The following is a 22,043-nucleotide window of genomic DNA, read 5'->3' on the forward strand; positions in this document are numbered from 1 at the left end:
ACGCAGGAGACCTGGGTTTGATTCCTGGGTTGGGAAGATCTCCTGGAGAAGGGAATGGCTACCCACTCCAGTATTCTTGCCTGGAAAATCCCATGGACAGAGGAGCCTGGCAGGCTACAGTCCATGGGGTCACAAAGAGTTGGACACAACTGAGCGACTAACACTTTCACTTTGGGAAATCTACTAACTACTGCCAACAGTGTGCTTCTTTTTCTCACCTGTAAGGAGTGGGTCATAGACACACTTATCTCAGGGATGGTTTGCTGGATGGACAAACATGTTAACGCCTGCATAGATGGCACTGGAAAGTGTGCCAGGTAAACATCCAGCAAGTGTGTGCCAGGTCTCCTCATCTTCTCCAAACTCCCTGCTGAGATAGACACTTTGCCATTCCCTTACTGGAACAGGTGGGCATGGGTGGATGCCAGCATGTGCCAGGGGCTTCCCAAGCATGATTTCAGACCAAGAGCCTAAACACACATGCGGCATTAACGTGCTACCAGCAGGAAAACCTCTAGACATTAAGCGGCCCACGGGACCCTCTAAAATCAGCCTGGCCAGAGGACTGCGGCTGCCACTGCACCGTCAGTTTCTTCCTGGCGCTTTCCGGGGCATACTGGGGTCACCTAGACAAACATTTCTAACTACGGAGAGCTGCGTAGACTCCTGGAACTTCCTTGTTGACTGCCAGCTGGTGCTGGGAGCTGGGGATTCAGAGGATCTGCCCTGACCATTTGGGGACATTGACCGAAAAAGCGGCTGGACCCAGAGGACAGTAAGCAGAGGAACGGATGAGGCTCTCAGGAGCCAAGTCACGGGCAAGGGGCAGCCATTTGCGACATCTGAGAGTGATCAGCTCAGTCAAGTCTTAAAAAGACTTCCGGGCGTTTCAAGAAAAGGTGCAAACCACAGGAAACCTGTCAGAAGGTTTGTACAATTGTCTGGGCAGTTGTCTGAGAGGGACTTGGCCCAGGCTAGGCGGGAAGTGGAACGGAGGCCCCCGTGGGGATGACTTTGAGGAGGGAGCCGGGCGGGATCCTAGGTTCGTGCCCCCGGGCGAGAAGGGGCGGGCCCTGGGCTCAGGGTCAACGGAAGGGGCTGGTGGGACCTGGACCGCAGCGCGCGACTAGCGCGCGCACCCTCAGGGGAGCAGTTTCCGGCCGGAGCACTGCGCAAGGGACTGGGAATGGCGGCGGAAGTGCAGAGAGTTCAGGGAAGACAGCGCGCCTAAGCCCGCATACTCAGACTGGCTGCCGGCTGCAGACACGGTGGTGGTGTGTGGGCCGGACTGGGGCGAAGTCCTGGGGACCCCTATCGTGTACGGCTCCCCTCGGAGACCCGGGCACTGGAACCTGTGCTCCAGCAGCGGCTTCCGTCACTGCAACTCCCGGCAGGCCCCGCGCCACCCTCAAGTCGCGCGTTGGTGATTCTGCCGCGCTGCATTGTGGGGCGCGTAGTGCCCAGCTCTACGCTGGCGGAGTGGGCCGGGCCCGCGAGAAGGGCGGTCGGGCGGGGTTTTGGAGCGCGGGCAGTTAGTTCCCGTGTCTAGGCGAAACCAGGCCTCGGGAGGCGGGTTGGTTTGCGGGACGCCGCACGGATTCGCGTCCCAGGTCAGAGCAGCACACGTGTTCTTTCGCTGCCCGCCTGGGAGGGATGGAGATGGCCCAGAGAACCGAGGGTGGGAGCCCAACTAGTGGGAGGTTCCGAGCCGCCCAGGCTGGGGAGGGGGTGGACGGTGGGGCCCGCTGCTGGGAACGGGCTCCTCTGCTGTGGCGGAGGTCAGTGCAGTGTCGTTGCGGGTGGAGCACGTGGAACTGCACCTCCGTCTCTTCTGTTGCCTCTCCAGGAGTTCGGTGGAGCTGTGTGGGGCGGGAGAACAGGGCAGGGACGGCACCTCTCCGAGCCCCTTGTGATGGGATGTCACAGGCTCACCTTCGGATCTGTCCGCGGGAGGCACTGCCTGCGGGAACTGATGAAGTGGCCTGGCACTCGGGAAAAGCTCGCTAGACACAGGCTTGTTGTCATTTCCGTCTCTGCTGTAGGATCTCGCGTGGAGAGAGGCTCCTTGTCCCCGCAGTGCAGGCTGGCATCACTTGCCTGAAACCGCTGAGACTCGGAGATGTTCAGAGGAGGTTTTGTCTCGCAGACCCACACAGCCTGCACTTCAGCCAACCTCTGTGACCCCCCAAGAGTAGACCAGTATGCCCAAGATAACCCTGAAAGGTGTGACAGTGGACTTCCCTTTCCAGCCGTACAAATGCCAAGAGGAGTACATGAGCAAGGTTTTGGAGTGCCTGCAGAAGGTGAGGCTGCAGACTGAGGGGCTTGTACCTGGGGATGGGTCAGCGTGGGTAGAGCCTCTGCAAAGACCTAACGCATCAGTACATACACCTTCCTGTGTATGTACTGGCCAGGTCCTACTGGTAATGCTGCCCTTATGGATGTGGGCCTTAGCCATAAATAGGGCTCATGTTTTAGGTGGAGTAGGAGAGATGCTGAACAAATAAATTAAAAAAAGGTAATTCTAGATGGTGATGAGTTCTATAAAGAAAGGCATAAGGTGGTAGGCTTAAGAGCACCTGGGGGAACCTCACTGAGAAGGTGGTGTGTGAGCTGAGGCCCAGCGATGAGAAGCAGCCAGCCATCTGAGGATCTGGAGGATGTATTTCCACACAGAGGGGCAGCTGGTATCCAGCCCTCAGCTGGGGAGGTCATTAAACCTCATGGGGTGCAGCTAGTGTCCTGCTGGGTTTCTGGGCATGCCCTCTTGTCTCTGCCCAAGCCCCCAGCCCTCAAGGGCTGCATCTGCAGCTGGGCACGTCGTGTCTGCCCAGGCTCCCCACTCAGGCTCCCAGCTGAGAGCTATGTAGGCCATCAGATCTCATCAAGATCGTGTAAATGCTTGGATCCAGAATTGTAGAATGGAACTCCTATTTTGAGGCTTGACACCTAATTAATCATTTTCCTATTTATAGCATGTTAGAAGATACTGTGGTGGTGTTTTGGGTAATGCTCTGCAAATTGTTTGCTGACATGTATTGACCTAACCTCCAGCTTTTGGTTTGGGAGTGGAAAGATCCTGTGGAATTTTATGCTCTCTGCTGGCTGCTGGGCTGGTCTCAGGTGGGCTGTGTGGCTTGCGGTGCCTGCCCCCTGCTCCCCCCTGACCCTTTTTCCCCACCCCATTCAGAAAGTGAACGGCATTCTGGAGAGCCCCACAGGCACAGGGAAGACACTGTGCCTTCTCTGCAGCACACTGGCCTGGCGAGAGCACCTCCGAGACGCGGTCTCTGCCCGCAGGATCGCTGAGAGGGCGTCAGGGGAGCTCTTCCCCGACCGCACCTTGGCGTCCTGGGGGAACGCCATCCCGGAAGGAGATGTCCCAGGTGATGCTCCCTCTGCCCCACTCCTGGCCTCCTGGCAGGGAGGTGGGAAAGGAAAGGGGGTTTGTAGCTGCCACGCCATTTCTCATCGTCCTAGCTGTAAACCTAGGGTCATAGCCTTACAGACAAATGAGGACTCTGCAGAGACCCACTGCTCTGCTTCCTGGTCACGATTTCAGGCACTTGATGCTTAGCTGTCTGTGGGTGGACTTAGCTTAGTGCCTGTAGCCGTGACCTGTCCTTCTTTGTGCTGGGCAGCCTGCTACACGGACATCCCGAAGATCATCTATGCTTCCAGGACTCACTCGCAGCTCACACAGGTCATCAGTGAGCTCCGAAACACTTCCTACCGGTGGGTCGGGGGGTCTGCCAGGACTCCACCCTGGGACACCCTTACTGGGCTAGAACCCTGAGCTCCTTGTGGCCATCAGGATGTCAGCTGTAGGTGTGGGTGGGGCAGCAGAGGTGGGGCTCTGCCCTATGTCGGAGTTCCCGGCACTTCTACAAGAGGGCTGTGTCCCCTTCTTCCAGTCTCCCATGAGAGGAGTGTGGAGGTGGAGGGGCCTTCCAGAGGCCTGCCCTCATTTCTCAGCCTTGCCTCCTCTCTTGCCCTGGACCCTGACTCAGGCTGGGCTAAGCCGCAGGGAAAGCCCCTCTCAGTCCTGGGGCAGATTTCTGCCCTGCCTGCCTGCTCTGGTTGCCTGGGCAAGTGAGCCAAGCTTCCCAGTATAACTCATGGCTCTTGTCACTGGATGGCACTGGGGCCCCTGCCCTGTCTTCTGCCAGGCCCCGAGTGTGTGTGCTGGGCTCCCGGGAACAGCTGTGTATCCACCCTGAGGTGAAGAAGCAGGAGAGTAACCACATGCAGGTGCGTTCCTGTCCCTGCCTGTCTCCTGGGGTTCTGCTGCTGCTGTTTGTAGGGGTTGCCCAGGCTTTAGGGCCTCAGCTGTGCCCCTGGGATATGGGGAAGGGGAGCAGGGTGAAGAGCTGGTGGGCGCCTGAATGGTGGCAAGGGGAGGGCAGGGTGCAGTTGTCACACAAGCCCAGACCTCGTGTTCCCCCAGGTCCACTTGTGCCGCAGGAAGGTGGCAAGTCGTTCCTGTCACTTCTACAACAACGTGGAAGGTGAGAAGGCTCATGGCGGCCCCTCCTCCCCTCAGTGAAAATGCTGCAGGGCGTGGAATGTGGGCGCCTCTGAGGGTCGAGCTCGGCGGCCTCCTATGTGCGGGGGCACCTGGGCTCTGTTTCGTGACATTGGCAGAGGAGCTCATACGGGTTGAGGGACTGGGCTTTTCTGGAGGGTCCCCACCATGCCCAGTAAGGGAGTTCCCTGGGCCTAAACTGTCCCTTCTAGGAGTCTGGAATTGAGGTGCCTGTCACGTAGGAATGCCAGTGTGAGCAGCCCCCAGGACAGGCTAGGTACTGGGTCTCTGGAGAGCATTTCTCTTGGGGTCTCAGCCACGTTCCACAGCAGCTTGTGGGTCAGCTTGCTCCCTCTGGTGGACCAGCCTTCACCTGCAGGGTCCCTCACCTCACCTGGAGGGACCTTGAGGAGGGAGGGGCCAGGAGGCCAGGGTGGGGTGGGGAGCTGGGGGGAGCTTTTGGCCTACAGAGGAGGTACCCTCGGAGCTGGTGCCTGCTGGTCCCTGGGCTGCAGGCCCCCTTCCACTGCCCTCAGCCTCGTCCCCTGGGTCTCCCGTTGGTGTTCAGCCTCAGCCTGTGGCTGCCTTCTAAAGCACAGAGCAGGGCTCCCTCAGGACTTGGTTGAGGCTTGGTGCCCTCCCCAGGGGCTGCCTGGAATCATTCCATCCCTGGTGACCCCTGTGGTCCAGGGGGACTCAGTGGACCTGAGAGCCTGTGTTCACTCCCACCGTGTCCCCAGAGAAGAGCCTGGAGCAGGAGCTGGCCACCCCCATCCTGGACATCGAGGACTTGGTCAGGAGCGGGACCAAGCACAAGTAAGCTCCCCTCTCGGCCGCCCCAGGCTGGGCTCCCTCCACGTGCAGAGGCACATTCATTTCTTTCTTTTTGAAATCATGAAACTAACGTTGTTCGGTATGAAAGTACATAGCAGTTGTGAGGACTGTGAAGTAAGAAGTGAGACCCTTCTTCCTGGCCCCCAGCCCACCTCTACTCCCCAGGCATTGAGCTTGTCTTCCACCTGACGTGCCCCCCACCCCCGGCATCCGCTGTGACTTCATGGATTCAGGGCTCTGGTCATGGGGGCACAGGCCTGGCTGTCCCCTTTCCTCCGTCTCATCCACCTGCCCAGGAGTGGGCCTGGGGCTTTTGTAGATTTTACACGAGTGAGTGGTCCACTCACATGGTTGAGGACAGATGTGTAAGGGGTGGCAAGCCTCGCTGCCCATGCAGTGCCCCAGCACCTCCTCCTCTCCAGGCTGTGCCCCTACTACCTGTCTCGGAACCTGAAGCAGCAGGCGGACATAATCTTCATGCCCTACAACTACCTGTTGGATGCCAAGGTGAGGCCTCAGCCTGCGCAGCTGACAGTGCCTGATGGCAAGAAGGTCCCAGGCTCAGAGGTGCCAGCAAAGGAGCCCTTACTGGTTCTGGTTCCAGTATTAGATTGTTGCTGGGAGCTGCAGGCTGGTGCCGGAGGACCAGCCTCCCTCATCAGCACAGCTGGGTGGGTGGTGGGAGTGAGGAACTGCCCGGGGTCGGTGTCCTCCCACTGGACACCACAGGGCAGCCCGGGCACATCAGCCCCAGCCCAACGTCCCACCTCTTGCTGTAGAGTCGTCGTGCACACGGCATTGACCTGAAGGGGACGGTCGTGATCTTTGATGAAGCTCACAATGTGGTAAGTGTTTGGGGGCCTCCCAACATCCCCTTCCTAACACAGAACAACTGGGCCGTCCTGTCCAGACCCCCGTGCCCCACTGTCAGGACCAAGCGAACTTGGGCAAGGCAGGCTTCCAGCCTGTGCCCGCCATTTCCACACAAGACCCCAGACTCCTCCTGCCATCTTATCCTTCTCTTCCCTTTGTCCCTGTTGGCTGCCTCTGTCACCTGCTTGCTCCGCCCCACCTGTTCTGCAGCCTCTGCCAGGGCCCAGGGACCGTGTCTCCAGGAGTGGTGGGCCTTGACTGGGGTGCTGGAGGAAGACCACTTGGGGAGCCTGGCATCCTGGGCCAGAGGTGGTCACCCTCAGCCCCACTTGATTCCAGGCAGTTGTTGCCATGGGGGCAGTGGGCCCAGTGGGCCGGTTTTGACTTGAGAGTAGCTAGAAGCCAGAGTTTAATGGGAAATTTATTAATAATGGCAACTCAAACAAAATAGTTTTTCAACACTGTCTGGACCAGACGTCCACCTCTGGGCCAGTTTGAGAGCTGGCCTTGAGATCACAGGGTGGGGCTTGGGGGGCTCTCACTTCCTCTTTCCTCTGCCCCCTGCCCCACGTCTGCCTCCCGGAGCCCCATGAAAGGTGGATTTGGGCTCACAGGAGAAGATGTGCGAGGAGGCTGCGTCCTTCGACTTGACACCCCACGACGTGGCCTCGGGGTTGGACGTGATTGACCAGGTGTTGGAGGAGCGGACCAAGGTGGCACAGCAGGCTGAGCTCCACCCAGAGTTTAGTGCAGACTCCGCCGGGTCAGGTGAGCTCACGGTGGGGCCCACAAGCAGGACGGGGGCCAGTCTGCCCAGCACCCTTCTTTCCATTTGGCTTTTGGAAACATCAGTTTCTGTTTGGCTTCTGGAAACATCAGTTTGTCAGGCTTCTCAGCCTCACAGACTAGGGGGCTGGGTAGCCCAACGAGTCAGCACTTTCTCAAGTCCTTTCTACCATCTTCCTGGGGCATGGATCTACTTCTGGGTAGACGTGAAAACCAGGGGTGTTAGCTGTAGGGATGTTCAGTAACAACCTGCGAGCATCGTGCACATGAAATGTTCTCTTCTTGGAGTCCTCACCCCCTTTTTCTGTCTGATCAGGGTATGCGTAGAGGTCTTGGTGGACACGGTTAGTGTGTGCACGCGGTTAGTGTGTGTGTGTGGTTAGTGTGTGCATGGATTCTGCACGACCTTTGGTAGTTAGTAATCCACGTTTTGCTCACCCAGACCACTTGGTAGCAAGGGTTTCGCTGTTGAGTTGTGGTGGGTTTGTTGCATTCACACCTGCCCTGTGGGCATCTTCCACATCCCACTGTGTCCTCACACAAGCTGCAGCAGCGTGTGAATAGCCCTTGCCTCCCAGTCCCTTGCAGGGACTGGGACACGTAGACAGACTCCGGAGGGAGCAGAAGCCCCTTCTCCCAACAGGCTGCCTGCTTCTGCCTGTGAGGGTCTTGGGTCCTCTCTTGTCGTGCTCACAGGCTGTGTTGGGGGGAGAGTGGGTTTGTAAACGGCTTTGTGTGTTTAACACAGAAGTTCTCAGACATGTCAGCTTCAGGACCCTTTAGGTTGTTAAACTTTCAGTTCTGGAAATTTACTAAGCTTTGTTTTTGTGAGTTACATCTACAGATAGTTATCCTGTTAGAGGTGGAAACTAAGAAACTAAATAACAAACTGTTTTGTGTTACTCGGTGTTGTGTGTCAGTTTCCCAGGCCTGCCCTAACTAAGTACTGTACCCGGGCAGTGCTGGGTCAGGTGTCAGCGGGCGGCCCCTTCTGCGATTCCTGGGGCGTGCGCCCCAGCTCTGGTAGCTGCTGGCAGATGCGTCACTACTGTCTGGCTCCATCTTCACACCATGTCCTCCATCCTTGGGACATCAGTCACCAGATGAAGGCCCAGCCCAGTCCACTAGGACCTCATCTTAACTGACTGTGTCTGCAGATAAGGTCACGTTCACAGGGATCAGGGGTTAGGATTTGAACATAACTTTCTGGAGGGTACAATGCAATCCAGAACATGTTAACTTAAATAGCCTTAATATAAGGTAACTGAATCTTGTAACGTGATAGCACACGTCACAGCTGTGTTCATTTCCCAGTGCTGCTAAAGGAAATACCCAGATGTGGCTTGAAGCAGCACATGTGTTCTTTCACGGCCCCCAGAAGCCCGGGAGGATCTTCAGCACCGGCTCCACTGGGGGCTGTGGAGGAGGCTCCATCTCCTGGCCTTTCCCAGCTTCTTAGGGCATCTTCTCTGACCCTTTGACGACCTTCCGTCTTGTTTAGGGTCCCCAGACAATCCAGAGTGATCTCCCCATCTCCAGGTCTCAGCACTATGGCACCTCCAAGTCCCTTTGCCACAGAGCTGACATAGTCAATGAAGTATAGTAGCCCCTGCTCACCACAACTAGAAAAAACCCGCAAGCAACAAAGACACAGCGCAGCACAAAAATAAATAAAAAAGAAACCAAAGATATTTCACAGAACAGGAGGAAGTTTTTGCAAATAATATATCTGATGAGGGATTTGTATCTAAAGCATAGAGAAAACTCTTAACAAAAAGACCACCCAACCCAGTTTTAAAATGGGCAGAAGATATAAACAGACACAGATGGTTAATATGCTCACAAAAAATGGAGCCCATTGGTCGTCAGGGAAATGCAGATTAGAACCATGATTGGTGTGTGTCCCTGGGTCCCTCCGAAGATGACCCCCTGCCCCCACCCAGCTCAGGCTGCTGCTTCCTGTCCAATTGGGACAGCGTGGGTTTCAGGGCCAGCTCTCTTCTGTGGCGTCCTGCCTTCCACGCCAGCATCCTGGCTCCTTAGGACAGCCAGTGGAGCTGGAAGTAGGTAGGTTTGTGCATGTGCACTTTTCCCTCCCCAGGGCTGAACTTGGAGCTGGAAGACCTCGCTAAGCTGAAGAGTAAGTGCCTCTCTTTTCCTGCCTGTGCCCTGAACCCCCACAGCCCCAACCTGATAGCCCCCTCCCGCCACAGTGATTCTGCTTCGCCTGGAGGGGGCCATCGATGCTGTGGAGCTGCCTGGAGACAACAGCGGTGTCACCAAGCCTGGGAGGTGAGGGCCGGAGTGGGCAGGTGTGCGGGGAATGTCTTGGGTCACAATGTAGGGAGTCTCCCCATCCTGGAGGCCCTGGAGTGGCTGCCAGCATCTCGTTTGGTCCTTGAGAAAGTTGGGACCACTCGCTGCTCTGGTCCAGCCCTCTGTCTGCAGTTGCCTTTTAGAATGAAGCGCCACCCTCTGTTGGGGGGAAGAGCAGGTGTAACTCCTTGCATGCTGCCAGCTGTGCCAGCTCAGGATGCGGCCCTGAGCCCTGCCTGCTCTGCTGTGCTCAGACCCTCTAAGGGCCGGTTGCTCCCCACATGGCCCAGCTGTCTCCTAGGCTCGCACATTTCGCAGGTTTCCTCAGCAGTTTCCACTACCCACCTCCTCCCGACTCTTTTTCCAGAACTGCTCCCTGGATCCCCTGCCCAGAGCCTCTACTCCACAGAGGCCTCCATCTGAGGCCTGAGCCCCAAGCACAGGTCTTTCTCTGGGTATGCAGGTCTCAGGCAGACTGCTTTCCTCCCCGTGGGGGCTTTTGAGGGGAGAGGCCACTCCCCTCCAGCTTTGGGCCTCTCTGGAGGCTCAAAGCTTGTTTGCAGGTGAAGGAAACTTAAAATGCCTTAATGGCTGTTATGTTCCCAAAGTGCAGAGCCACCTCTTTCTCGTAGCTACATCTTCGAGCTGTTTGCTGAGGCCCAGATCACGTTTCAGACCAAGGGCTGCATCCTTGACTCCCTGGACCAGCTCATCCAACACCTGGCAGGACGTGAGTCCCAGCCATGCACTGGGGCCGCCCCTTCCTCTGGGCCACTGACTGCTTTCTGATTGGGAGGCTGAGTCCTTAGAGTGTCTGATGGCATGTGTCCCATAATGAGCAGTCTTCCTGGTCAGCCCCTTTCAGGAAAGAGGATTGAGGGGCTGGGTGGCCAATGAACTGTGGGCCCCACCACTGTCTCCTCCAAACCTCCGTGCTGTTTCCACCCAGAGGGTTCCCCGGGACCACTCCCCATTGGTCTCCCTGGGGGCACCCAGCCTTGCTGTGCTCTTGGCTCCTAGGCAACCCCAGAAGCCTCTGTGCTTGTCCTACTGACCCAAAGGAGACCCCCTGGGAAGAGGGGAGAACTGTCTTCTGAGGGTACACCCCTCACCAACACCGCTGCTCCCACAGGTGCCGGGCTGTTCACAAACACGGCAGGCCTGCAGAAGCTGGCGGACATCATCCAGGTAGGGACTGACTGCTGCCAGCAGGTGGCGCCTCTTCTCCCCGATGGAAGGTCAGGGCTTCCTTCTGTGGGCTGCTGGTGGTGCTAGACTGGCAGCAGGGCCAGCTGCCCCAGCACATGCTTCAGGTCAGCCCCACAGTGTGGGGTTCCTCTCACTCTGCGTACCTGCTTCAGGCCTTGAGGATGGGACCAGGCGGGCAGCGGGTCCCCCAGATTTTCGGACAGGCCTGGCCAGCTGTCGGCTCTTCTCGTTTCTTAGTGACACAGCTCTTCAAGGGAAAGTTAATGATAAGTGGATCCCAGAGTAGGGGGGAGGGGGGCCACAGAGACTGTGCCCTGTTATTGCTGGGCCAGCCTCACCCAGAGGGTGTCCAGCATGGATGGGGTGAGTGTGTCCAGGTGACGCCTGTGAGCATTGGTGGGGCCTAGGGCCGGTGTTGGGATCAGTGGTGGGTTGCACATCCCTGGGCCAGGCCAGTCTCACTCTGGGCTTTGGGATCTTCTTGGAGGTGGGGCAGCCGAGGCCCTCTTGGACCCGTGGAGACCCCACCTTCCCTAAGCCAGGGGACCAGGGGCTGTCACGTGCCTCAGGGCCACTGGTGTCCCCACCTCCTGCCCCTGACGTGCCATCCTCCTCAGGCTCGGCTGAGGCACTTCCTCCACTCAAGTGGACAAGCTGGGGCCTGTCTTCTGTTAGCTGGGTAGCTCAGGGCCTTTGTTCCTCCTCGCTGGACCTTTCAACAGAGGCCCCTCCATGGCCATTGGTCCTTGGGACATGGGCACCAGAGGCCCTATGTGGCATGTGTGTGGCTGCCCCTGCCACAAGGAGTCACATTTGGAGGGTCCCTAGCTGCGTATGCTCAGTGGGCTTGCGGCCCTGGGTCACCTGCCCAGCAGGGCCTGTCACTGTCACCCCACCTTGTCCCTCTTGCCAGCCCTTGCTGTGTTCCAAGGCCGCATGCCCTCTTCCACTCCACTGCATGGGTGGCATCCATGGGGCCCCTGGCCGCACCCTCAGGTGCTCGTCATATTGGAATGTGAGATGAGTAACTGCTGGGTCACACTTCCTCCAGCTGGAGGGGACAGAACGTGCCAGTGAAAGAGAATGGCCTGCAGGCAGTTCAGGCAGCAGAAGACGCTGAGTCACCCGCGGGGGCCACTTAGAGCAGCTGCCAAAGGAGATTCCAAAGCCACGGGCTTAGTGGTGTTTGGGCTCCAGAGAGTCTGGGGCAGGGAGCAACCCACTCCATAAAAGGGTATCCGGGGAGGGGTGGGGCTGCACAGGCCTGGAACCCAGGGCCCTGTGAGGAGGGGCAGGAGGGGTGGGCAGAGAGTGCCACGAGGGAGGGTCTGCTTGGAAGGGCAAGGCCAGGGCCCTGCAGTCAGGACTTGGGACTCCTAGAGACCCAGCAGGTGTGATGGGTCACCGCACGGATGGTGGAGGCCTTGGACGCCCGCTACTCTGGCACGGAAGTGCCACGAGGAAGCAGGCAGAGCCCAGGCCTGAAGGACCACCACTAGTGTCCTCCTCTGTGAGCCTGGCTGTCTTTCCAGCCCCATTCCTGCCTCACAGACAGGACAGAGCCCCCAGGGTGGAGTGCCGAGCTGCCGGCAGGCTGGCGCCAGAGCCCAGCCAGGAGGGAGCCACACCTGGCCCTCCCCCGCATCCGTGTCTACGTCACTCAGCACAGGGCGACCACACTGGGGTCTGAAACTTCTCCCGTCCCCTGAAGTGTGGGAGCTGCTCTGGGGCCACGGCATGGGTTTGCAAAGGAAGCCATGGCCCCAAAATGGCCTTACCTGCCAGTGTGGCCTCCGCTCTGGGATGGAGTCATGTGTGTGGACCTGTCCTTGCAGGGAGATACTTGGGTGAATTACTAGGCCGGGCGTTTTGCCCTCTGGATGATGGAAAAGCTTCTTAAAGCTCTTCTTGCCCTTGGCGCTTACTCCTCACAGGCTGCACGGTACCCACGGGCTGTGCTTCTGGGGTCTCAGGGCCGCAGGGTGCCTGCTGCTCCTCCTGGCCCCGCACCCACGTCCCCTGGGCCCTGCTGGAGTTTGCCGCAAACAGGGTGCTGATCCATTTGTAGGAAGGTGTGGTGGGTAAAGCTTCTGCCTCCAGCCGCTGGTGGTGCTGGTCTCCTGTTCTCATAGGAACCGGGTAGAAGTCGAGGTTCTGTGGTCAGTGTCCAGCCCAGCATGAGGCCCCTGGGAGTGCGAGGCTGTGGACACACTGTCCCTTCTACATGTGTCTTGGCCTTGTCTCTACCAGCCGAGTGTCAGCTTCTTCCTTTTCTGTGAGAGCCTCCTGAGCCTCGGCCAGGACTCCTGGACCTTCGGGCTGTTTTGGGGCAAGCCGGGGCTCTGTGATGTCCAGACTGCCTGAGGCTCAGTCTCTGCTCTCCAGGGTGGCTGTACCGTCTGTTCTGGAGAAAGTTACATCTGTGTCTTATATATTTCCAGTGTTAAATACTTTTGTTGCTATTGAGAAAGGGATCTTTTTAATGCACCCGTGCTTGTGTATGAGAAACCCATTGACTTGTATCTGTTGGTCTTGTGTCAAGCTGGCTCACTCAGTTTTCTTTTCATTCAAAATGTTTGTCATTCTGTTTCCTGGGTTTTCTAAGTGGACAGTCATGTTGTTTGTAATGTTTAGTGTGCTGTACTTTCTGCCCCAATATTTATCCCTGCTGTTGTTTTTTCTTGGCTTGTTGCATTCACCAAGAGTATAATTCCACTTGTTTTACTTAGGGATTAATTTCATCCTTTTAGTTCTCAAGTAAACTGAGGTCCTTTGCCCTGGCCCTGAGCCAGCCCTGGGGGGGAAGGGGAGGCAAGCTGCTGACCTGGGCCCGGGGCCCATGAGAGGTGCAGACTGGCGGCCGAGGAGGGGCCAGCAGGACTGCTGTATCGCACGGGGCAGCTCTCTCCCCTCAGCCTCTTGGCTTGGAGGCAGTGGTGGGTGACGACCATGCCCTGAGTGCCTGTCTCTCCTGCGTGGGAGCAGCATGTCAGGAGAGGCAGTCTCAGGTGTGTCCTGCTTACTTCATCCCTCATCTCTGCCTTCCAGATTGTGTTCAGCGTGGACTCTGCCGAAGGTGACCCTGGTCCCATGGTGGGGCTGGCATCTCAGTCCTACAAGGTGGGGCTGCCTCCAGGATGGGGCTCCTGGGTGGGATCTCAGTCCTACCAGGTGGGGCTGCCTCCAGGATGGGGCTCCTGGGTGGGATCTCAGTCCTACCAGGTGGGGCTGCCTCCAGGATGGGCTCCTGAGTGGGGCCTGGGACACATGTGCACTCCTGGGACACCTGTCCACTCCGCCCCTCCAGGTGCACATCCACCTGGATGCGGGTCACCGGAGGACAGCTCAGCGATCAGATGTCTGGAACACCACGGCGGCCAGAAAGCCAGGTATGGCTCCTCGTGGGCAGGGACACGCTCCCCCTGAACTGGGGTGGCGCCTTGTCCAGCTGTGGGCTCCCGGCCGCCTGTCTGTCCAGCCTTATCTAGGTGCCACCCATCTGTCTTCTGAGAGTCCGAACAGAGAAGCCAGAGTGCCCCGAGGCTGGGCTCCTGGTCCCCAGCATCCTCTGTGGTCACTCCTGTCATTGCTGGGGCAGGCTGGCCTGGGACAGTATGGACCCGGGTCCGCCTCCATCCTCCCCACTGAGGGCAGGTCCCATCCTAAAGGTTGGAAGAGCTTCTCTGGTTCACTTCTGGAAGTGTCACTGCTGGCCTGTGATGTGGCTGTGATCCCAGAGTCACAGTGCCAGCATCCGCGTTTGCTGTTCCCATCTCGGTCTGTGGAGCACGGAGGGCAGAGAGGCATGTCTGTCCTGCAGGCGTCTGTAGTGGCTTCCTGCCTCCTGGGGCTGTGGGCCCAGGCCCCTCCCTCTTCTGCAGTCCCACCTGGTGGGTAGGGAGGGGACTGGCTCTTCATGCCCTGAGCCACAGGGACCTCTGGGGTTGGAGTGGGCTGATCTCTCTGGAAGTGACCTCAGAGCCCTCCTCTGACCCTGGGTGCTGAGGGGCTTCTCCCGTGTGCTTGCTGTTCCTGGGCTCCCGAGGAAGCACTCAGCCCCAGGCCCAGCTCCTGACTCAGGCAGGCCCCTGGGCAGACTTGCACACCCAGGCCTCAGGGCCCAGCGCCACACGTTGGGAAGGCTGATCGCTGTATGGCTGGCAGCTGGGCCTCATGTGCGTCCCCTGCAGGGAAGGTGCTGAGCTACTGGTGCTTCAGCCCTGGGCACAGCATGCGTGAGCTGGTCCGCCAGGGCGTCCGCACCCTCATCCTCACCAGTGGCACGCTGGCCCCCATGGCCTCCTTCAGCCTGGAGATGCAGATGTAAGAGCAGGTCCTTGTGCCACCCGGGGGTGGGGCGGCCATCCTGAAGCCAGTCCCCTGCCCTGGGCCGCAGGGTGCTGGGGTTCAGGATTTCACAGGGGCCACCCCCTGCCTCCCTCCAGCCCTTTCCCAGTCTGCCTGGAGAACCCCCACGTCATCAACCAGCACCAGATCTGGGTGGGGGTCATCCCCAAAGGCCCCGATGGAGCCCAGCTGAGCTCTGCCTTTGACAGACGGTAGGGGGCCTGGTGGGCCAGCCGGGCAAGGCGGGCAGTGAGTACTGGCCCCTCATGGCAGCAGCCCCCTGGTTCTCTGCAGGTTTTCTGATGAGTGCCTGTCCTCCCTGGGGAAGGTGCTGAGTGAGTGCACGGGTGCCCCCCCAACTCCTTGTCCTGCCTGGTCTTCTAGGGAGGGGGGTGGGTGGAGGGGCTCTCTGGACACCTGTCCCGCTGACCCAGGCCATGGCACTTGCAGGCAACATCTCCCGCGTGGTCCCTCACGGACTCCTGGTCTTCTTCCCTTCCTACCCGGTCATGGAGAAAAGCCTGGAGTTCTGGAGGGTGCGTCCCCCCTCCAGTGTTCTCTGGGACGGGTGTGGAGGGGAAGCCCCAAATGGCCAAGAGTCTGTAGGAGGGCCAGGCGCACACCTTATCTGAGAAGTCTCCTCCCATAGGCCCGTGACTTCACCAGGAAGCTGGAGGTCCGGAAGCCCCTGTTCGTGGAACCAAGGAGCAAAGGAGGCTTCTCGGAGGTCCGGGTCCCAGGCCCCCCACCCCCGGCTGCCCTGGGCTCAGGCCACCCTTAGCCCTGAGTGGCTGAGGTCCTGCTGGCCTTTTAGGAAGTTTGGGCTCAGGGATGACAGCAGCAGACACCACCCCACCCCTCCTGCCCTAGCACCAGACCCTGTGTTTTCTGGGAATGGTGGGCAGATGCTGGGTGCCAGTCCAGGTTGGCCTGGAAGCTATGCCGTGAAGAAGCTGCTTGGGCCTGCTGGCCTGCCTCCAGGCTGGGGTACTTTGTCTCGGAGGGTGATTCCTGGGGCTTGCTCAAGGAGATGGAGGGGTCAGGGGCTGGGCTGGGCTGACCGGCCTCCCCTTCCAGGTGATGGAGGCTTTCTACGCCAGAGTTGCTGCCCCCGAGTCCAGTGGGGCCATCTTCCTGGCTGTGTGCCGGGGGAAGGTGAGCCTCAAAAGATTGGGTCCCACACGCCTGCCCTTCCTCCCCACCTTAACCCTGTGCCCAAGGAGACTGAGGGCTCTTGACCTGGGGCTGCACCATGGGCAGGAAAGGCTGGTCACTTCCCTCAAGCCCCAGGTCCAGCAGATATGCGAAGCTGTGGTCCTTTTGGTCCTAGGGGGTGGGCCCTGGGGTCCTGGAGTGGGCAGGAAGGACAGAGGAGGTTCTGGGAATGAGGACGTGGTTGTGAGGTCCTGGGAGCGGTGGACTCCAAATCCAGCCTGGTTCAAGGTTGGAGGGTTCTTCACCCTGCTCATCCTGGATGCGTGTGGCCATGAGGGTTCAGGCACAGGGAGACCCTTAGGGAAGGTCCCGGGCTTGATGGAGACAAACGGGCAAAAAGTACCTGCTGCCCTCCAGGCTAGTGAGGGACTGGACTTCTCAGACATGAATGGCCGTGGAGTGATCGTCACAGGCCTCCCATACCCACCCCGCATGGACCCCAGGGTTCTCCTTAAGATGCAGTTCCTGGATGAGATGAAGGCCCAGAGTGGGGCTGGGGGCCAGGTGAGAGGCGGGGCTGGGTGGGGCTGGGGACCATGTGAGGGGCGGGGCTGGGAGTGGGCTGGGAGTGCTCCAGCTGACATGACAGCTCCTCCCCGCCCCCCTTCAGTTCCTCTCTGGGCACGACTGGTACCGGCAGCAGGCATCCAGGGCTGTGAACCAGGCCATCGGGCGGGTGATCCGGCATCGCCACGACTATGGGGCCGTCTTTCTTTGTGATCACAGGTGCAGCCCCTCCCACCAAGCTCTGGGGCCAGAGCCCCCACCCCCGACACAGGCTCTTCCCTCTGGCGGGTCTGCCGGAGGAGTGGGCGGTGAGGGTGTGGGGTTCCTAGACTGAGGCCCCACCACCCTACAGGTTTGCCCACGCAGACACCAGAGCCCAGCTGCCCTCCTGGGTGCGCCCCCACGTCAAGGTGTACGATAGCTTTGGCCATGTCATCCGAGACGTGGCCCAGTTCTTCCGTGTGGCCCAGAAGACTGTGAGTCCCCAGCACGAGTTGGATGTGCCCTCATGCCCACCCTGGGGGAGGAGCCGGGTGTGACCCCTGACCACCTATGACTGTCTAGATGCCTGAGCCAGCCCCCCGGGCTGCTGCCCCAAGTCTGGGCGAAGGAGAAGGCATTGTCTCAGTGTCCGTGTCACCGGGCCCCCTCCCCACCAGGAAGGCCATGAGTCTGGACGTGCATGTCCCCAGCCTGAGGCAGCGACACACGGGTGTGTGTGATGGGGTGGCACAGCCGGGTGGGGCCCACAGGGTGGAGGGCGGGCCACCTCCAGCAAGCGGGTGACATGCTGGGACTGATAACCCGAGTGCCTGGTGAGCATTGGTGGACTTGGCTGCCCACGTGCGTTCCTGCAGGCTCGCCAGTCACCAAGGATACTGAGGGCAGCCTGTGTGTGGAGTACGAGCAGGAGCCCATCCGTGCCCAGCGGAGGCCTGCGGGGCTGCTGGCTGCCCTGGAACACAATGAGCAGCTGGCCGAGGGGCCTGGTGATGAGGCCCTCCCTGTGGAGGAGGTAAGGGGCTGGGCTCTCTGGAGAGGACGTGGATGGCTTGGCCCCTGGTTCCGTGCAAGGGGGCTGAGGGTGCCCTGCTGTTCAGAGCAGTGTCAGTGCTCTGGGGCTCTGAGACCTGGGTCGGACACAGCTGTGTCGCCCTCAGGCCTTTGGCTGCCCTACCCTGTTGGGCCCTCGTGAGAAGAGGCCAACGGAGGAGCAGCGTGGCAGGAGGAGGAAAGTCAGGCTGGTTGGCAGCTCGGTATGTTACCCTTTGGCAGACGCGGGGTTCTGGAGGGGGCCTCTGGCTGTGTGGCTCCGAATGGTGCAAATGGTGCACTGGCCTGATTTGTCTGTCCTTGCTGGGGGGTGGGGTCTGGAGTGGCTGGGGCCCAGGGAAGGAAGCTGGGCAAGCCTGAGGGTGGGTGCAGGGGTGGATGGGGGCGACAGACTCGTGGCATGCACTGCACTCACCCCCATCCCACCTCGGCCTGCTCTGACCCCATCCCAATTCTACTGTGAGAACATCTCGATCTCCACTCAGCTCTCTGAAGCAGCTCGGAGGCCAGTGTGCCCTTCACTGCCAGTTTCATGTCTCCTCCCAGGGTCCCTGGGCACCCCCCCCACTCAGGGCACTCCCACCACACTTTGGAGTCCTACAGACTTGTCAGATTCAGGCTTTTCATTTTGCATTTGTTTTGGGTAGTGTGGTGAAGTCCACACAGGCCCATGGGCTCCTTCCCAGAAGGTTCCGTCTTCCCCGCTGGGCAGGAGCCAGGCCTGGTCCTTTGGCAGGTTTGAGGTGGCACCTATAATTGGGCTGTCTCCCTTGGGCTGGGCTGGGCTGGGCTCGGCACGAGCGTGCAGGCTGACGTGCCTGCGTGTGAGGAGTGTGGTGTTCCCAGCCTCGGATAAAAGCAGTTAAGAGCAGCTGAGTTAAGTCCCAGAAGCTCCGGAAAGCCCCAGATGCCACTGCCTCTGTCCATTTTCCTTGATTCTGGGAAGAGCCGGGCGGTGCCCAGGGGACTGACACTGAGGGGGTGGCCTGGGTGCCAGGAGCCTGGGACTCTGCAGGTGGAGCTAGGGGACAACCTGGGAGCCTAGATGGTCCTGGTCAAGGGTCTGGGGTTAGTACTGGGGTATGTGGCAGAAGTGGGGCACAGGAATGTTTGACGTCTGGCACACCGAGAAGTATCCCTTGCTGTGAGCGGATAGTCCAAGCCAAGAGTGCCGACTGCAGCGGCCCCTGCTGTGGGTGCTGGGAGCTCGGCAGAGGAGCAGGAACTGCCAGCCAAGAGGGCGAGCCTGTGCTGTTCCTCCGCTGTGCTTGGCAGGCCTGACCACCTCGGCTGAAGCCAACCTTACTTGCTAGCCCCTCCTGGCTGCTTTTGGTGACCCCAGCCGGGCCAGGCCAGCCAGGCATCCTCTCCGGCAGCCCCAACAGCAGCTTGCTGTCCCTGCGGATGGGAAGGGTCCGCCACACCTGACAGGTGCTGGGCATGTGTGCACAGGAGGTCCCGGCAGCCAGCACAGACACGGGCAGGGCCAAGCTGTTCATGGTGGCCGTGAAGCAGGCACTGAGCCAGGCCAGCTTTGACACCTTCACCCAGGCTCTGCGGGACTACAAGAGCTCCGATGACCTTGAGGCCCTGATTGCTCGCCTCAGCCCCCTCTTTGCCGAGGACCCCAAGAAGCACAGCCTGCTCCAAGGTGCCTTGGCCTGCACAGGCTGCCCACTGAGGGTCCTGCCCTGGAGGTTGTGCTGCAGCTGTGGGGTGGGGGCCACCAGGGTCCACGGTTGACCTGCTCCCTGGAAGAGATGCAGGTGGCCCCCCAGTGGTGGCTGCAGCCCCGGGGACCCATAGGCCCAGAGCCCCACCCCTCCCCTCCCCACAGGCTTCTATCAGTTCGTGCGGCCCCACCACAAGCAGCAGTTTGAGGAGGTCTGCCTCCAATTGACGGGCCAAGGCTGCAGCTCCCCACACAAGCACGGCCATCCCCAGAGGCAGGGGGCACAACTGGCCCTGGACTCCAGTGGTGAGCTGTCCTCTGCCTGGGTGGGACCCTCAGACTCAGGTCCTAGAGGAGGGTTGGTGCCTAGCTCTTGAGCTGGGTTCTCACGTGGCCCAGCCTCCCGGTTCCTGAGGTCCAGATAGGTGACCCCACTTCGAAGGCCATGGGCCCTATGAGCACACATGGCACGGGCCTCATGGAGCCTGGGTCTGGGGAGCCCTGGAGACCTGCCTGCCTCATCTCTACCTGGAGGGGTCCTGCATATCCAGAGCCTGGGAGCTGCTTTCCAAGTGTCCACCTCTGGATGAGATTTCCCCCGGGATAGTCATCACGGGGCCCTGGGATTGAAGATTCCAGCCTGAGTCACCCTCTGCACACCCCACCCTGTACCTGCCCCCCAGGAAAGAAGCCCCACCCTTCCCAGCTGTTGTGGTGACCTGAGTAGAGTTTGAGGCCAAGTCTCCCCTTGGAAAGACCTTGTCCATCCTGGGCACCCCTGGACCCTCAGGGACCAATGGGATGACTGCTTGTCTCTTTTGTTTCTTCAGGAAGGAAGGAGTCTGACCCCAAGCTGACTGTGTCCCAGGGTGCAACCAGGCAACTGGACCCTTGCGAGCAGCTAAACCAGGGCCGGCCCCATCTGGCCTCTGGGCCATTCCCCGCAGGTACTGATCTGAAGAGGTCTCAGGTTAGAGTCAGGAGCAGCAGGAAGACCCTGGGGAGGAGTCTCCGGGGGCCACTGTGGCTCTGATCTCCAGAACAGGGCAGGTTGGTGTGAGTTCCTAGGAAACTGCTGGACTGAGACACGTCACTGTCCCATCAGGAGACCTCAACTGCTCACTGCACAAGGGATCTAGAGCCCCTGGAGCCGAGAAGCAGCACCCATCTACTGGGAGTGCCTACCTTGCCGATGTCCGCCGCACCTTGGGGGCTGCTGGTTACAGCCAGCTTCTGACAGCACTGACCACGTATAAGCAGGATGATGACTTTGAGAAGGTGGTGGCTGTGGTGGCTGCACTCACCACCGAGAAGCCTGAGGACCTGCCCCTGCTACAGAGCAAGTGCCTGGAGTAGGGGTGGGAAGGGGCAGGCAGCAGGGCTGGCAGCGGAACCAGCCTGAGCCATGCTCTCTGCAGGGTTCGGCATGTTCGTGCGGCCACACCACAAGCAGCGCTTCCGACAGATGTGTGTGGACCTAAGTGGCCCAGGCACCCGGGCTCCAGGACCCCAGGAGGGGGGCCCTGCCATGCCTTCTGACCCTGTCTGCGAGGCTCCCAGTCCAGGTAGGGTCGCCTGTTTGGTGCTCCTGCTGCCCTGTCATCCAGTCCCCCTCAACCCTCGCAGGGTGGGCAGGTGGGCAGCAGGGAACCGCCAGGCACCCTCAGACCTGCTCCATCCTGTCTCTAGGCCCCAGGAAGACCCAGAGCAAGATCTCGTCCTTCCTTATGCAGAGGACAGCTGAAGACACGGGGGCTCCTGGCTCGCCCCTCAGCTTCCCCCGTGGGCAGGCTCAGTTGGAGTGGGGTAGGTCTCCTGGGAGGAGCTACAGGGACTGTTGGGAGTGGGGGCTGGGATGCAGCAGGCCCATGGCACTCACATCAGACCCCTTGCAGCGGGCGTGGCGTGTGCAGGCTGCAGGGCAGAGGATGTGGTCTTCTTCAAGTGCCCCTCCTGTGACTTCCTCCGCTGCCAGGCCTGCTGGCGACAGCACCTCCAGGTTGGTAGCCAGGCCCTGTGGACATGGTGGTGGCCCTGTGGACACGGCCAGCAGGGGTTGCCCACCATAGTGGGGCTGAAGGGTGGGGGGTAGGAAGTTCCTGGCAGTGTGTCCAGCCCTTCGTCTCCACAGGTCTCTAGGAAGTGCCCTAGCTGCTGTGCTGCCACCAGAAAGCAGACACTTGCACAGGTCTTCTGGCCAGAGCCCCAGTGAACATGGAGCCCCTCTGGGCACTCTGCAGACACTGAGGCTGCCCTTCCTGGGGCACTGCCTGGACACTTGCCTGTTGGCTGGGGGTGGGCCAAAGAGCCTGCCTGATAGGGAGGCCAGTCCAGTGTCTGTGGTGATGCCCCTGAGATGGCAGTGGGATCTGGGTCCCTGTGAGAGGCCTTAAGGTCACCTTGGGGTCTGGGGTGGGTCCACTGGAAGGTGCTTGCCCAGAACTTGAATGGCTGCCAGCCTCTAGGCAGAGCCCCCATAGGAAGGAAGAGAGCCCTGCCCCTCCTGGGGGTTACCCTCGGCGGACCCGCTGTTCACTAAGGGACAAAGATGTAATAAAGCTGCTGGTACTGCTGGACGTGTCTGCATGTCCTGGGCTGGTTGGAGGGGTGAGGGTGCCAGGGAGGATGGAGGCATCTGGGCAGTCTCCCTTCCACATGTTTTGTCCAAAGGGGAAGCCGCTGCCTCTTCCACCCCACAGTTGTTAG

At 59.8% G+C, this 22,043-nt stretch overlaps 1 protein-coding gene across 9 annotated transcripts; it reads left to right on the top strand.

Moving 5' to 3' along the window:
* Nucleotides 1–688: 688 nt before the first annotated feature.
* RTEL1 (regulator of telomere elongation helicase 1) lies at nt 689–21,913 on the top strand. 9 transcript variants are annotated; one of them, XM_025263863.3, is made up of 36 exons: nt 689–927; nt 2,043–2,303; nt 3,191–3,386; nt 3,642–3,735; nt 4,170–4,251; nt 4,448–4,508; nt 5,266–5,341; nt 5,782–5,866; nt 6,139–6,204; nt 6,847–7,000; nt 9,120–9,158; nt 9,232–9,310; nt 9,967–10,064; nt 10,467–10,522; nt 13,592–13,663; nt 13,851–13,932; nt 14,734–14,866; nt 14,989–15,102; nt 15,185–15,225; nt 15,341–15,426; nt 15,540–15,617; nt 15,968–16,045; nt 16,463–16,609; nt 16,716–16,831; nt 16,965–17,088; nt 17,177–17,324; nt 17,470–17,627; nt 17,773–17,868; nt 19,118–19,316; nt 19,503–19,643; nt 20,168–20,284; nt 20,443–20,676; nt 20,756–20,902; nt 21,027–21,143; nt 21,233–21,336; nt 21,430–21,913. In XM_025263863.3, exons 2-36 carry the CDS (start codon nt 2,202–2,204, stop codon nt 21,547–21,549), a joined length of 3,840 nt encoding a protein of 1,279 aa, XP_025119648.1. In that variant the 5' UTR covers nt 689–927; nt 2,043–2,201; the 3' UTR covers nt 21,550–21,913. The 9 variants fall into 9 exon arrangements, with proteins under 9 accessions (XP_025119648.1, XP_025119647.1, XP_025119649.1 ...); XM_025263862.3 differs by lacking the exon at nt 689–927 and adding an exon at nt 1,119–1,274; XM_025263864.3 differs by lacking the exon at nt 689–927 and adding an exon at nt 1,130–1,274 and having other exon boundaries at nt 2,147–2,303.
* The last annotated feature ends 130 nt before the right edge of the window (nt 21,914–22,043 follow it).

Source organism: Bubalus bubalis, chromosome 14, assembly GCF_019923935.1.
Source record: "Bubalus bubalis isolate 160015118507 breed Murrah chromosome 14, NDDB_SH_1, whole genome shotgun sequence".
Classification (NCBI taxonomy): domain Eukaryota; kingdom Metazoa; phylum Chordata; class Mammalia; order Artiodactyla; family Bovidae; genus Bubalus; species Bubalus bubalis.